Source organism: Podarcis gaigeae (genome assembly GCF_964106915.1).
Source record: "Podarcis gaigeae genome assembly, chromosome: 8".
In the NCBI taxonomy this organism is placed as follows: Eukaryota; Metazoa; Chordata; class Lepidosauria; order Squamata; family Lacertidae; genus Podarcis; species Podarcis gaigeae.
In genome coordinates, this window is record NC_139684.1 from 83,367,721 (window position 1) to 83,384,124 (window position 16,404).

Consider the following 16,404-nt stretch of genomic DNA (forward strand, 5'->3'; position numbering starts at 1 on the left):
TAACCCACAGCGCCACCCGCGTCCCCCACAGTCAAATAATGGGTGGCCAAGCTGACAATATTTGGTGTGTGTGCCAATCCTACCCAGGCCCAATAAACAGAGATCAGCTCTGCAACCTGGGCATTTATTCCCAGGATAGCCTACCAAAGGAGGGGGCAACTCTCCTTCCGAAACACCTGACTCCTGCAACTTCCACTTACAAAATCATAGAATTGGAGAGTTGGAAGGGAACCCCTGGGGTCATCTAGTCCAACCCGCTGCAATGCAGGAACTCAAAGCAGAAGAAAAGAAGATAAAAGATTTGATGACCATTAAAGACGGATGCACTCATTGGGAAGAAACAAGAAGGGATAGTCCTCCTGGGAACATGGGTCAGAATATGGGTAGGGGGAGGCGGAGTCTGAAAGTTAGATCTCTCCCTGCTTGTGGACATCTAGCACCTCAAGGGTAAAGGTTCGACAACAGGCTCACGCGATCTTCAAACACAAGATAAAGCAATGCAACCCTGGGATTTGTCACCCACGCCAGTGTATGTTTATGGCACCAACCCACGCAGGCACACCATGTTCCGCAGCAGCAAAGCCACAGATTACATGGAACAACACACCCAACATTCACAATCCCATTTATCACCCATTCTTCTCTGAGGAGTTCACTAAGCCGATTTTTATCCTCCCGATAACCTTGCAAGGTAGGCTATGCCATGAGTGACGTTGCTCAAGGCAAGATTCCTGGCTCAGGTTTCCCACAGTCCGTTACATCATACTCTAGGCCAGCGTTTCCCAACCTTGGGCCTCCAGCTGTTTTTGGACTACAACTCCCATCATCCTTAGCTAGCAAGACCAGTGGTCAGGGATGATGGGAATTGTAGTCTGAAAAAAACAGCTGGAAGCCCAAGGTTGGGAAACACTGCTCTAGGCCGACTGAAGAGGCAGGGAGCTCAAGCTGAGATAGCCTGGATAGCGTGTGGTGCTGAGAACGCAAAGGTTGCAGGTTCGATTCCCAAATGGGATAGCTGCGAATCCCTGCATTGCATGGGGCCCCTCAACTCTACGATTCTATGATTTCCCCATTAGACTTGAAGGCTTGCTTCGATCCAGCTCTTACGATTTCTAATTATTCGCTGTGGCTTCTGAGGAGAGCCCCCAACAACTGCCCCGTCCAAACCAAACAAACACATAACATACCCTCAGATCTTCTCAGTGCCCGCCAAAATTGCGGCGAATGGCACGTCTAAGGCAAGTTTCCTTCTCCAAGCACAACTGCACACACAAAGGCACAAGCCAAGCCGACACAGGGCCAAGTGCCACCCCCGAGCCTCCCTCAAACCCACAACCCATCCCACAACGGAAGCACCCTTAAAATGGGAAGTCTGTGTTCTATGTTGTTGTTTTCGTGGGATTTCCTCACAAAGAAAGATGCATGCAGATTCTGGGGCGTGTGGCGGGCTGGCGAGTGGGGATGGCAAGGCCCCTCGCTCAGAAGCTGAAAAACAGCGACACGCCTTCCTAGGATTCTGACCAACACCTCAAAAAAAGAAGCGTTCACCCCGATATTGAGACCTAGGGCCCACATGCACCTCAAAATTGCACAGTTTCTCATATGACCCAGAATTCGACGTTGCTCACCTGGAAACACACAAATCTAGGCCTCATGGCATTGCACCCCCCCCCCAAAAAAAACAATTCCCGTCCAGTTCCTATTGGTGTCTGGAATCCTATTCTCTTAACAAACCCCCACAAAGTGCCCCATTTTGTTCCAGCCAGTCATTTTGGTGGGTTTCATTGGGCGTTCTTTCCCGCCCAAAATGCACCCTTGCATTGTAGCATCTACCCCAAAGTTTTACAGATCTAGAATGATCTCCAAGCACCAAAGACACCCAGAATCACATTCCCTGAGTTTGCCTGCAGATATCAGTGTCTGAAAGCCCAGGCACCCCAAGCTCTGGGCAATGGGAAGCATCCTGAGATCCACAAACGCCCCCAAACAGGGAACCGCATAAAACTTATTTGTCCAGGCTGGCTCCCACAAAAAAAAAACCTCACACCATCAAGAAGCTTACAGTTCCTCGGGATATCGAAGAAAGAAACGCCCTTGTAAGCTCCAGGGGGGGAAACCACGCCGTTCAGAGATTCCCGAGGCAAACATTTTTAATTTCGTTTGTTGTTACGATTACGTCCCCACCTTCCTCTTAAAAAAAAAAAAACATGCAAGCAGCAAAGGCAGGTGGGAGACTGTAGTCCCTGACCCAGAAAACCTCCGCCGTGACCCTGTGGAAACCCACCAAAAGACCCTCCTTGGCCCACAAAGGAGACCCCACACAATACCTGGGAGCCCGGAGATCTTTGAAGAATCCTGCAGAACAAGCCCCAGGGATCTGTGGGAAGCCACAAAGCCACGCCGCTTTGGAGCATGAAAGAAGCACACCAGCAGCAGACCACAAAACTCTTCCACCTCGAAAGCAGGATGGGGACCTCACCTGTACCAGCTCCTGCACCTCAGCCTCTTCCGGCGCCGCCGCATCGCCGGGTGACTGGCTCTCCGTTCAGCTCCCTGAGTCGAATAAAGCCGGGCTTTGATCTCCCCAGTCCTGCTCTTCTTGCCACCCGTCCCTCCCAGGTCCCATCCAGGGTACAGGGTGTTCCATTCCTGTCCCCTGGCACAGCGCCACTCACTCCCGGGTTGCGCAGAGCAAGCAGCGTTTTGCCGTGAGGGATGAAGGCGAGCGCCTTATCTGTGGCTGCTCTCGGCTTACTCTCCAGCAAGCGGGTTCACCCCGGGGGCCTGGCCAGTGGCCAGGTGGGCCAACAGGTCACCAGACAGGGCTGGCAGCAGGCAGGAGGGAAGCGGGGAATCCTCATGCGCAGTCACGTGCCTGAGACAAGCATGGGTGCGCATGGGCAAGGGGGGCGTGAATGCAGCGAAGGATCACAAGAACACACCGGCTGGGCGAATGGGAGGGACGAATGCAATACAACTCTTCCCCCCCCCAAAAAAAACCCCAACAACCCAGAGAAATGCATTGTGGGGGTGATGTTGCGCCAGAATATGAAATCCCCGGCAGAATTCGCATGGGAGAGTTCAGATCAGGCAGTGGTTGATTTTTAGAAAGAGGACGACGAGCCTCATGCATTTTTGGAAATTATACGCTTTGCCTCGGAAGCGGTTCTCGCTATTCCTGGATATGTGCAACACATACTCCGGTTAGCAGCTGGCATCAGTATTGAAGCCTCATGCCACTTTTTTTTAAATTGTAAAACTTTTTAGGAACATTGGACGCTGCCATCCCATCGAGCTTAGAAATGCTATCTGGCAGCAGATCCCTTGGGTCACAGGCCTTAACTCTTCGACTTGGGAGGTGCCAGGAATTGAACTCAAGACCCTTTGCAGGGGGAGCATGTGCTACACCACCGAGCTATGGCATTTCGCCAAAGGAGAGAAACGACTCTTTGGAGAGGGCAATTGAGAGGGAAGGGGCGATTCTTAAAACTCTCCCCCTGCTCTAAATATTTCCAAGTGACTCGCTCTCTTGCATGTGACCCAGAATGGAATGTCAGTGTGTTAAGGAAGTCTGCACATGAACAGAGGCACTCTTTGTCGGAGATTCTAAAGCTGGGCCACTCACTTTCCAAAACGTCTTAAAGGACGGGATCTAGACATTTTAAAGAGACTTGTTTTCTGGCCCATTTTTGGCTCACCTAACTCTGCTGCCAATTTGACGTTCCCACCCACCCCAGGAAGGATTTTCCACTCCACTGATAAAACTGATCCAATTTAATCAGTCCTGCTGACTTGGACCAAAGGTCCAGTCCCCATTTCCCAGAATGCTCAGCGAGATGCTCCATCTGGGAAGCTGACAAGCAGACAGGATGAAGGCATTTGCCTCCAGCAGTTGTCACTCAGGGCGATGCTGACATTGGCTAGCATGGCTAATGGTGATTTATTGGGCAAACTAGTTCTGTAGTCATAACATCAGGGCACCACAAAACTTGGGTTCAGGCACAGAACCTCCGCTTGCTTTGCTGCTTTTCTAAATTAGCAGTTTCTTCTAGACTTCCACGTTTCTCTTTGTCCCTTTCATCCAACAGACCCTCTCGTATCTCCCCCTTTTCATATCCGCTTCCTTCCCCACACCAAACGGTGTTTACCCTCCTTCAAACATACCGGTAATCACCAAAATGAAAGGAATAGGGCAAAAACTAAGATCAAATAATCTTCACATCAATAACAAGATAGAAAGAAGAGGGCGGGTCACATTCCACTCCGTAATATGTGCCTTCCAAGTCGCCAGATGGGCGCCAGATGTTGCTCAGCAAACAGTTACAAGCACCTAGTCCTCATGGATGCAAAAGGCAGCTTTGGTAGCCCCCCTCCCCAAATTACGATAGAGTTGTAAAGTTAGAAGGGTCATATTGTCCAAACCCCCCCCCCCCCGCAATACAGGAATGCCTTAGCCTTGGGAAATTGTTTGGGTATGCATAGTCTCGCCACCCCACCCCACTTTTAAATTTATTTGTGACTTAAGGGGGGGGGGAGAAGAAAAGAGAGGTCTGCAAAACCACGGCAAGCAGGTTAGAAGTTGGTCAGAGGGAGAGGGCATCAATATACCCTACACAGCCACCTGCTGTAGAAATGCTTTGCTGTGTGCAATGTGGAACAGAGCCCCTGTTTGTCAAGGCACCATCCTGGAGGGCGCCAGACCCAAGCGCCCTTCCTGCAGGAGCTGATTCTGCTGCACTACAGCACGGCTCGATAACAGCTGCCTACGCAAAGCTCGCATGCATCTCTGATGCCTTCTGCTCAGATCCAGCATCTCTGACGTCAAACTTCCTTCCTCCACTGAGAATATCTCAGCTCTGCACATGCCGAGCGTTGCCAGCCGGCTACTTTGCACACAAACCGTTTCTTCCTTATTAGCGCAAAATTGGAAAAGTTGGGGGGGAGGGGGGGGAGAGTGACAGAGGTGGGCAGGAAAAACAACCCCCCTGCACCCCCAACATCCAGCTCCACAGCACCACAAGCTTCCCCCAAGGCACTGCTCAGCTGTGCTGGAGCGACCCCTTTCAATCAGGACAGCCAAATCGACGAATTTCCAGCAGACCCATCATTTGGTATTTCCATCGATCCGATCCATGCATATGGATGGCCAGAGACAAGCAAAGAGATACTGAACATCTGAAGAGGCTCGTACATTCAATAAGTTAGCTTCTCCCCACCCACAAACCTTTGTCTGAGGACAAATTCACAGAGGAGAGGGCTGTCGATGGCTACTAGCCGTGCCAGTCAGAGGCAGAAATGCTTCTGAAAACTAGTTGCTGGAAAGCTCAAGAGGGGACAGGGATTTTGGGCTCAGATTCTGGTTTCCCCCAGGCATCTGTGGAGATCACCAGACTCACCCAGCAAACTCTTCTTCTGTTCTTAAGTGGAGACGGTATTGACCAGCACTAATGGATAACCCAGTGGTTTGAAAAGACATGGCCTGATAGGGCAACACATCTGGACTCTGGATCGGAATCTACCCTCCCTTAAAAATCAGGTTGGCTTGCAGCCCTAATGGGTGGGCTGTTTTGCTCTGCAGAGACAGAGATTGGCTCACTTCCACCTTGCTTCTGCACTCTGCGACTGGCACAGCGTAGCAGCAGGCAGGTCAGACTCATTGACCTCTGGACCCCTTCCAAGGCTAGCTACGGCCAGCCTGTTTTACAGTACCCGGTTCTATTTATATATGTGTGTGTGTGTGTCCCAGCCATGCTTGCAATTCTGCTTAATAAGCACGCCTCATGCAGCCTTTGGATCTCCAAGGTAAGAGGTTCAAGGGCTCACTTCTGTTCCATTTCCTGCCCTCTATTATCCTCCACCCCTTTCAGACTCTCCCCACATGTGCAACAGAAAGACACTACAAAACACTGTACCCTCCAGGACTTCCTGCATTCCAGGGCTATGTTATGGAACTGGGGGAAACACCCCGCCCCCCACGAAACAACAGCTCAAATCAACCCCCACAACACGTCCCCACTTTTCAGCTGGTACACTTGGCTTGCTCCTAATCTCCTCCTTTTAAAACATCTCCCCAAATCCCAACTCCTACAAAATTATCCGGTCAGACTCTGTAGGAAGCCGTCTTATACTCCCAGTCACACCGCTGGCCCATCTAGATTGGTACTGCCAACACGGACCGGCAGCAGCTCCCCCACCCCACCCCACGCCCCAGCAAGGCTCTCTCTGCTGGGGGAGTTCTGTGTGCCAAGCGGATGCCCTGCCACCACTGAGCGAAGGCTCCTTCCCAGTTAGCCTTGCAGAGCCAGCTGCAGGCAGGCCCTCCCCTCTCCCCGCCCACCCCGGCAGGGATCCAAGCCCCTTAATCACTGCACTCTCTTCAACAACTCGCCCCCTCCTCCTTCCACCAAACAGGAATCCTGTTGCACGTGCTCTTGGCAGTGCCTTTAGCTGTTCTGTCCACGTCTGCCCGGGACTTTGTGTACTGTAGACGGGGACCAATGCCAAGTACTCATCATGGCTGCGGGGGGGGGGGGTTTGGAGAGGAGGGGGGAGGAGAGGAAAGGTTGTGGGTGGGAGGAAAGATGACGCTGCTGGAGGAAGAGGAAAAAGATCTGCAAGCAGCGCAGCTAGCTTCCCGTAAATCGTCAGCGTCACTGCTAAAAACAGAGGAGCTTTCACCCCTTAAATTAGGGGGTGCGCAGCTGTGTATGTAAAATAGGGTGAATGGGGTGTTAGGGGGGAGGGTAGTACCTGTGGCGGGGGACACATCATGCTCCTTCTGGGGTAGTTTGTCCCAGTGGCGTAGCGTGGGTTGTCAGCACCCGGGGCAAGGCAAGTAATTTGCGCCCCCTAACCCGTGGATTTGCGCCCCCTAACCCGTGGATTTGCGCCCCCTAACCCGTGGATTTGCACCCCCTAACCCTACCCCCCAGATGTTGCGCCTGGTGCGGCCGGGCCCCCCTGCACCCCCCACACTACGCCACTGGTTTGTCCACCTTGGGTCCCTATCCTGCACTCAGCTCTCACCTGGGGCTCCTAGAAGCTGTCAGCAGGTGACAGCTGACAAGAATGGCTTCGATTGGCCGGCTAAACCAGGTGAGGGTGGCTAAGGGGTCTCAAACCCTTGTTTGGGTTGGGGACCTTGCCTGCATGCCAAGGCAGGCTCTGGTGGGCTGAGCAGATGAGACCAAGAGGGGGGTCCAATGGTCAAGAAGGCGGTTTCTGCACCTGCTGTACAGAGAAGGAAGGGGCTAGTGGGGTTCGTCCACCTGGGAAGGGAGCCCATCTAGAAGAAGGAAAGCTCTACAGCAGGGGTCAGCAACCTTTTTCAGCCGTGGGCCCGTCCACCGTCCCTCAGACCATGTGGTGGGCCGGACTATTTGGGGGGGGGGATGAATTCCTATGCCCCACAAATAACCCAGAGATGCATTTTAAATACAGTGGTACCTCGGGAGCCCCATTCGCATCCTGAATAGAACGTCTGCGGGTCGTGTTTTGCTGCTTCCGCACATGCGTGTGACGTCATTTTGAGCGTCTGCGCATGCACAAGCGGCGAAACCCGGAAGTAACGCGCTCCGTTACTTACAGGTTGCCGCGGAGCATTTTAAATAAAGGCACACATTCTACTCATGTAAAAACACCAGGCAGGCCCCACAAATAACCCAGAGATGCATTTTGAATAAAAGCACACATTCTACTCATGTAAAAACACCAGGCAGGCCCCAGAGATGCATTTTAAATAAAAGGACACATTCTACTCATGTAAAAACACGCTGATTCCCAGACTGCCTGATGGCCAGATTGAGAAGGCAATTGGGCTGCATCTGGCCCCTGGGCCTTAGGTTGCCTACCCCTGTTCTACAGGAACAACGCAACACTTCAGCCAGCAACCAAACTCCTGGAATTGTCACCATGGGGGTCATACAGGCCAACCTCCTGTAAAGCAGGAATACGGGGATCGAACCTGCAACCTTGGGTGTTATCAGCACCGCACACTAACCAACAGTCAGGATGGGAGAGGAATTTGATTCTGTTTGCAGGGAAGGGGGTAGAAGGTGGGGGGGGGGCAGAAATAAGAGAAGGCTTTTCTGTCAGGCCATTTCCTTCTCCCCAAAACTGAATCAGGAGTGCCTGCAAAGCCAGCCCCCGCCCCGCTCCTCACACCCCCACAAGGGCCTCTTCCCTCTGGGTTGGGTGGGAACGCAATGTTCTTGGCAAGGCCCAGGCCTCCCCACCCCATAGCTTTTCCATCTGGAGTGTGTTTGTGTTCATAAGGGAGGCGTGAGCTACCTTTTACCTGAACTAACACAGGGCTGCAGGGCTGGGCTGAGCTCGCAGGAGAACAGCATGCCACTCTCGGCTTTCAGAGCCCATCTGCTAGGATCTCCCAGCCTTTGCATTTATTAAAGGGCTATTGACATCCGCAAAACCGCCACTTGTTATTTCTATTTCGCAGGTCAAGAACCGTGGCCAGCAGAGCGAGGACTTGGTCCGGGGCCCACGGAGAAGCTAGAATTTAATCCTAAAACTTGCGGGGCCTTCAGCCAAGCCTCTATGCGCACACACGAGACCTTATCCCTTTTCGCACTCACAATTGCTTTGTGCAAATTTAGCTTCCTCTTGCTTATTTATTTCACAGCCAGACGGGACAGGCCAAGGGATGACGACACCCAGGCACCCAGAGCGGCAAAGAGCGCTCTGCCCTGCCATTCGCCAACGCCACCCGCAAGGCGAGGCAGGAGGGAAAGTGAGAGGGGCTGTGTTTGAAATATGTGGCTCCCCCCCCCCCCGGAATTCTGGGAACTGTAGTCTGTAAAGGACGCTTGGGAGTTGGAGCTCCATGGTGGGTAAACTACAATTCCCAGGATTCTTTGGGATGGGGGGGGAGTGCTTTAAATGTATGGTGTGTGCACACAGACTGGCTGATTCCATACCATTATCAGCTGATGATACCGTATTTTTCGCTCCATAAGACACACTTTTTTCTTCCTGAAAAGTAAGGGAAAATGTCTATGCGTCTTATGGAGCGAATGCATGGTCCCTGGAGCCGAACTGTCCAGGGGCGAAAAGCAGATCATGCAATGGCGCATAAATGTGGTTACAAAGCACGGATAAACATGGATTCTCAGGATTTTTGCATTGGGCTACACCAAACTCACCGTCAAATCACATGTCTGTGGTCACAACATGAACCACAAAAATCATACACCTGCTGTTTCGTTCTGAATATATATATTTTTTCTTGTTTTCCTCCTCTAAAAACTAGTTGTGTCTTATGGTCAGGTGCGTCTTATGGAGCAAAAAATACGGTAAAAGGGGGGGTGTTTTTTTGGGGGGGTCCCCTGTTCAACTGCCCCAGAAGAAAATGGGAGAAAAAGTCCTTTTCAACTATGCTGACAAAGAAATTCTCATTTCAATAGTAATAGTAATCATTCATATTACGGAAACATGTGGACCACCCTGAGATCCATGGATAAAGGGCGGTACACAAACAAACAAACAAACAAACAAACAAACAAACAAACAAAGTCAACAGAATTAACTGTTCATACACATTGAAAACAGCACCAGCATCCCACAATGCAGCTGAGAGGTCACAAATGTCTGTTGTTTCCTCTCCCTGAACTTTCCCATCCTGGTTATAAGTAACTAAAAACTTGGACTTGAGTTTGCTTATTTCCTCCTCCTTCCCAATCCGTTTGTCCTTTTGTGTCGTGTCTTTTCAGATTATAAACCTGAAGGTAGCGGCTATTTTTTTTTTTAGACTCAGGAGCCAGATTTTTTTTAAGTCTCTGAATGAATGATACACACACACAAACAAACAAACAAGTTTTCCCACACACTGGAATTCCTTGAAAGCTAAATGCAGCTATTTCTGAAACAGGAGCAGCCATTTATACAGTGGTACCTCAGGTTACATATGCTTCAGGTTACAGACTCCGCTAACCCAGAAATAGTACCTCGGGTTAAGAACTGTGCTTCAGGATGAGAACAGAAATAGTGCTCCGGCAGACCGGCAGCAGCAGGAGGCCCCATGAGCTAAAGTGGTGCTTCAGGTTAAGAACAGTTTCAGGTTAAGCACAGACCTCCGGAACGAATTAAGTACTTAACCTGAGGTACTACTGTATTTGCCAAGTCAAAAGCTGGTCGGACCTCCGGAACGAATTAAGTACTTAACCTGAGGTACCACTGTACTGCCATTGTCCAGCACCTTCCTCTCCACCTGCGGGCTGAGATTCAACAGGGAAAGCCAACCCTGTTGGGTTACCCGCCCAGGTTCCCACGGCACGAGGGGGGCTCTCACCCACCAGGCACCATTCCCGGGCTGTGCAAGAGAATCTCAAGCTCCTGAGACAAGCCGGGAAAGGCCAGGGAACCTCTGGCATTCCTGGGGGGTGGAGAGGCTCTGCGAAGTGCCGGCAAGGCAGCCGAATTCCCTTGGCCCGCTTCCACGGCCTGTTCTCTGGCTGAGCCAGCGGTGGTAGCCAAGAACATACACAGCGTGTGAATAAACAGAGGAGGCCGGAACAGGACCCGCTCTCAGCCAAGCCAGATACGGAGCCAAGGCTTAGGACACCGGGCCTCGCAGATTCACCTACTGCCCTACAAAGTGCAAAAATAGAACCCAGGTGTCCGGGCGCTCTGCTGCGACTGCTATGCCCCGCTACCCTCCCACAGTGAGAGGCGGAGTTCAGCGGCTCAAATTCCCTGCTCCTCTTCTCTTCAACCCAAAAAGCCACAGATGATTCCCAGTGAAAAGGAACCACAAACCTCAACTCCCCTAGGTGAAACTTAGTACTCTAGCCACTAGGCTCCAAGGCCACCCCAAAGGTGAGAAAATCACCCAGATTCACAGGGGTTCCCCCCCCTCTGTGCTGAACGCCAACCCCAAATCCTGTACCCGAACAAGGGCAGTTCCATCTCTTTGCAGCACATAAAAGCAAGTTTCAGCTAATTCAGGGCAGTTATTTATTTATTGGCCAAGGATTGAAGAGAGCCGAGTTCGTATTATTTCCCCTGCAGCTCAGCAAAGAACTCCTCGGGTGACCTTATGCCTCTCCCTCACGACCTACCTCACTTTGCACGATTATTGTGAAGATAACTTTGGGGTGGGGAGACCCCACGCACCACCCTTGGAGGCCAGGTGGGATAAAGATGCAATTAAACAACTTCTGCTGCTATCAATGTCCCGCAAGATATCATGCATGTATCTTTCATGGAGTATATTTGCATTAACCAAAGGCCATTAAAAAAAAACTAATTGCAATTCGCCAAACTGCAGACCACAACATGCAGCAGACAGCAATTGCAAAAGACAAAGCATCAAAGATCTTCTTTTATAATCCTGCATGGCAGGGGGTTGGATTAAATGATCCTTGGGGCTAACTTCCATCTTGACGATTCTACAAAAGAAAGGGAGTCACATAATCTGAGAGTTTGTACCTAGATTAACTTCTGCCAGACCCCCTGATATCCAGCACAACTTAATGCAATATCGCCTAGCTCTCTCTTTCTAACCTTTCTTGCCGCCAGAGCACAAAAGCGCCGTTTTAAGTGTCATAAATCAGTTCGCGGCACACGCCCAAAAAAGAAAAAGGCAAATAGTTTCTGCAGTAGCAAGCCTGCTTCCAAGAATTAGCAAAATCGATCACTTAAAGGGCAGGTTAACAAGTCATGTGTGTTGTTGTCCTATAGCAGCCATCCAAGACACCCAGAATCTAAGCTCCAAAAAGCCTGGATAGCTCCGTTAGTTAGCGTGTGGCGCTGATAACGCCAAGGTTGCAGGTCCCGATCCCCATATGGGGCAGCTGCATATCCCTGTATTGGGCTAGAACAGGCATAGGCAAACTCGGCCCTCCAGAGGTTTTTAGGACTACAACTCCCATGATCCCTAGCTAACAGGACCAGTGGTCAGGGATGATGGGAGTTGTAGTCCCAAAACATTGAGGGGGCCGGAGTTTGCCTATGCCTGGGCTAGATGGATTTAAGGCAGCTGGCATTGAGCATCTCTCTCTCTGGAGCGGCAGGGAGGGGAGAAAGCAAAGGGGCAGGCGGATCAATCTGCGCCCGCAAGCTGTTTCCAAACAGAGAACAAAAAATAAAACACACACACACACGGAGGGAGAAAATGCAGCCATTAGGCTGCACCGAGCCTGATAAACAGTGCTTATTTGCAGCCTTGCTCAGTTAGCAAAGCTCGGCCGGGCAGCTGCTGTGCACAAGCAAGGCTGACAACCGAGAAGGGGGTCTGCCTGGGTGCCGGGCTGCCACCCCCCCTGCGGAGATGCACCGCTGCAAGGGCAGGCCCAGTCCCCCGGGCACCAGGCGGGCCTTGACTTGACGCGAGCTCCGCCGAGGCCTCTGGGGCCTTGGCGAGGCCAAGCTGCTCTCTCTCGGTGCCTCTCCAGCCTCGCCCCCCCCTCCACCGCTTGGCAAGCTGCCCAGAGGCCCCTCGCTCAGGCCAGGCCTACGTGAGCCGAGCGACGGGCGGGGGCCCGGGCTAGGCCAGGAGCAGCCAACCAGCGCCCGGCCTCCTTTCCTGTTTGCCTGCTAATTTCGGCTGGGAACACTGCGCTGCCATTGGGCGCCCGGCTTGAATGCGCAGAGCCCGGGCCCTTTGCCAGATGGGCTGGCGCTGGCAGGGCAGCCAGGCTGCTTTCGTCTCGGGGAGAGGGGAGAGCTGGACACAGGGCAAATGGAGGGGGGACAGGAGCCCCCAAGAAGGAAAAACAACCGTGTGCAATGGGGGAGAGGGGACTGCATGTTCAAAAAGTCCTCCCCAAATGGATCCCTCACATGGATCTTTCGCAGGCACCCTGAATCCTGCTTGCAACTGTGAAAAAATATATAAATACCACGCCAGATCGCGGTCAGCAAAAGTAACGAGCTTTGCTGCTTTTTCATTTTGGATTCTGAGAGCGCCCTAGGCATTTTTAGAAACAGAACCGAGGCTGCAGATTCTGTTTCCTGCACTTAGGGTTAAAATAATAAAAGAGACATTATCTCCCCCCCACACAATCCTCTTTCAAAAGTAATTTGGAAATTGACCAAGGCCTGTTTTAACGCACATGAAACAACAACAACAAAAATGGCTTCGCATAAAATAAGATGTGGCCAAGGATTAAAGGAAAATGGTATTTTTACACCTGATTTGCACACGCAAGCTTGTATTGGAGACACGCTGGTATTTTTGTTTATTATTCTCTTCTCATCATTCCTGACAGATATACAAGTTTGCGCTGGCGTAATCTGCACTGAGTAACCCTGTGGTAACTACCACCTTGGTTCTGCACTCCTGAGCACCAAGCTGCCCCCCCTCCGCCTTTTGCCTGTAAGCTTATAATATCAAGGGGGTGAATTGGGGCAATGTACCCATTTATCATGCTTTAATACACATTTGAGCACAGTAAACTAAGTCATGGTAACCAGCCTGTGTTAATTACCAAGCCCTCTTGAGTATGTGCTCAGGGTTGCCAACTGCACCGGATTTCGCCAGGCCATCCGGCATTTTTGCCTCAGGTTTCGTATCAGATATTTTACTTAAAATAAAAATAACTTCTTATTTATATGCCGCCTATCTGACTGGGTTGCCCCCAGCCATTCTGGGCAGCTCCCAGCAAAACAGTAAAAACACGATACAACACACTAAAAACGTCCCCAAACAGGGCTGCCTTCAGATGACTTTTAAAAAACGTGTTCATTGCTTTCCTGTTTATTTAATAACTTTAATTACTTATTTTAGTTAATTTACATCCCATCCGCTCCTCCAAGGAGCTCAAAGTGGCGTGCAGAGTTCTCCTCACAACAACCCTGCGAGGTAGATTAGGCTGAGAGGCAGTAACTGGCCCAAGGTTGCCCAGTGTCCTATGTGGCTGATCAGGATTTGAACCCTGGTCTCCCAGGTCCTAGTCTGATTCCCTAACCATTGCTGGACAGGAGCCAGGATTGTAGGGGAGAGAGGGAATCTTTCCCCTATTGAGCTCATAAAGGTAAAGGGACCCCTGACCATTAGGTCCAGTCGTGACCAACTCTGGGGTTGTGGCGCTCATCTCACTTTATTGGCCGAGGGAGCCGGCGTACAGCTTCCAGGTCATGTGGCCAGCAGGACTAAGCCGCTTCTGGCAAACCAGAGCAGCGCACGGAAACGCCGTTTACCTTCCCGCCAGAGTGGTACCTATTTATCTACTTGCACTTTGACGTGCTTTCGAGCTGCTAGGTTGGCAGGAGCAGGGACCGAGCAACAGGAGCTCACCCCATCACGGGGATTCGAACTGCCGACCTTCTGATCAGCAAGTCCTAGGCTCTGTGGTTTAACCCACAGCGCCACCCGCGTCCCTTCACCACCCACATACCCTCCTCCAAACAGGGCAGGGACCCAAAAATGTGCAAGGCTCCACTCCTTCACAGGTCAAACCCACCAACTTAACCAGGCATTTGTAAAATCACACATTGGAAGCACCAATGTGGGTCTTGGAGGGCAATGAAGGTGCAAGAATAATTTCCCCCCTCCATTTTGAATGAGAGAAAACCAACTGACCAAGAATCATGTGTTTGCATTGATTTCCCTTTTGGTGAGAATCGAGTTTAATGCAAATCTCTGAAGCCACCATTTTCAGTAGGGCCCACCAGATCGTGTTATTTGGACTGAGGTATCAAGGCCACATCTGCACCACACATTTAAGGTGCTACGATACCACTTTAAGCAGCTAAACAATCCTGGGAGTTGTAGTTTGCTTGGGGTCCTCTATTCTCCTCACAGAGCTACAATTCCCGGGGCTGACTGCGAAGAAGCGGGCCTGACAAACCACTCTGGGAACTGTAGCTCTCTTAGGAGAGCAGGGAGGTCTCCAAACAACTCTCCGCACCCTTTGCAAATTGCAACTCCCAGAATTCAATGGGGGAAGCCATGGCGGGACTTTAAACGTACGACGTGGCCGTGACCTAAAACTACTTTCCCATCTGAACGGTTTCAAAACTCCTCCGCAGGGGGACTCTCCCCTCACAGGGTGAAAAGTTCAGGTCCAGCAGTTTACAGACTGCGAAATTTCCGAGGCATCATTACGGGGGTTCAGAAATGAACGTTTTCCAGGAAGCACGAGTGCGCTGAAACCTGCCTCGAGGGCATCTGTGGAAGACATAGGGGCTGTGACATTTTGGCTTAGCCGTAGCAGAAATAAGGATTTTGGCATAGGAGGAAGACTTCATCTGGTTTTCAAGGAAGGGGAGGTGGTTCAAGAGATAGCGAGATGTGGGGCACAAGACAGGCCTCTAAAGAAAAGAAAGCTCATGGGGCTATTTCAGCATCCGCCGCCCCAGGCAGCAACCTCAATCTGTCAAACAGTGGGGCCGGCCCTGGGTTTTCATGCAGTCACGAAGATGCATCGTATCACAGGCAATGGCGAAAAGCAAAGCCTCTCCTGAACCACATCCAACTCTCTGGAAAAGACAACCGTCCCCCCAATTTTAGCCACAAGTTTTTCCACTTCTGGAGCAAAAGAGAGGAAGGGAGCGAAGGCACAAAGTCACCATGCGATCGCCAGCTGCTGCTCCCTAGACTAGACTGTACCCTACGAAAAACACGGGACTGATTCAGACTTAGTCCCAAACCATGGTTTCCCACTGTGGCAAGAAGCCAGAGGGAAACTTCGGCTCTCCAAACACCCCCTTTTCATCCATTCCTGCTTTGAGGCAAACCCTCGCTTGCCGCAGTTCCGTACAGCTTGCGCTGAAAACCAGGAACAAACCATGGTGTGCAACCATGGTTAGCCGGGCAGGTGCACTCCTGAACAGGCTATGGTTTGTCTCAAGCCAGGATCGGACGGTGGGTGGGGGCTCATAGCTCACGAAGGGAGGAAGCAGCCCCCGTTTTCCTTGCCGCTGCATCTGAACGGACTCCCGATCACGCCGATGAAATCTTCAGGTGGTGGCGGCAAACGAAAAGCAATTATTTGGGCAATACTGAAGTTCTGAGCGCTGAAAATTCTCAAAGATAGACTCCAGACACATTTCACATAGAGCAAGAAAAATGTATTAACCCCCCCCCCCCCCCGTCCATTAAACTGAAGTGAATCCGTGGCAAGAAATCTTCTGGTGTGCCATTAAAATCAATGTGCGGTGATCAAAGCACGGCTGAGTAATTGAAATACCCTTGAAACTTGCCCCCCCCAATCAAGGCACTTCTTAGGCCAGATGCAAATGTCTGTTCCCCTTTAAAGGAAGGGGAGGGAAGCTTAATGATCTATAATGGGACGAGGGTGTCGAGAGAAGCGCAATTCGTCTTCAGATGCGAAACACGGCATATCAGTTTCAGCTAAGGGACCTGCAAGCCATGATTCTAATATAGGGGTCAGCAAACATTATCAGCAGGGGGCCGGTCCACTGTCCCTCAGACCTTGTGGGGGGCCG

General features: G+C 51.2%; 1 protein-coding gene across 3 annotated transcripts in view; it reads right to left on the minus strand.

Moving 5' to 3' along the window:
* Positions 1 to 16,404, minus strand: part of HIF3A (hypoxia inducible factor 3 subunit alpha) — a 66,053-nt gene that overhangs the window by 40,428 nt on the left and 9,221 nt on the right. Inside the window, exon 1 of one of the 3 annotated variants that reach the window (XM_083753776.1) lies at positions 2,480 to 2,762. The exons of the other annotated variants lie outside the window; for them this stretch is intronic. Within the exon in view, the coding sequence (XP_083609902.1) occupies positions 2,480 to 2,523 (44 nt within the window). The 5' untranslated portion in view covers positions 2,524 to 2,762. Of the gene's footprint in view, positions 1 to 2,479; positions 2,763 to 16,404 lie in introns of those variants that run through there. 3 annotated transcript variants of the gene reach the window in all.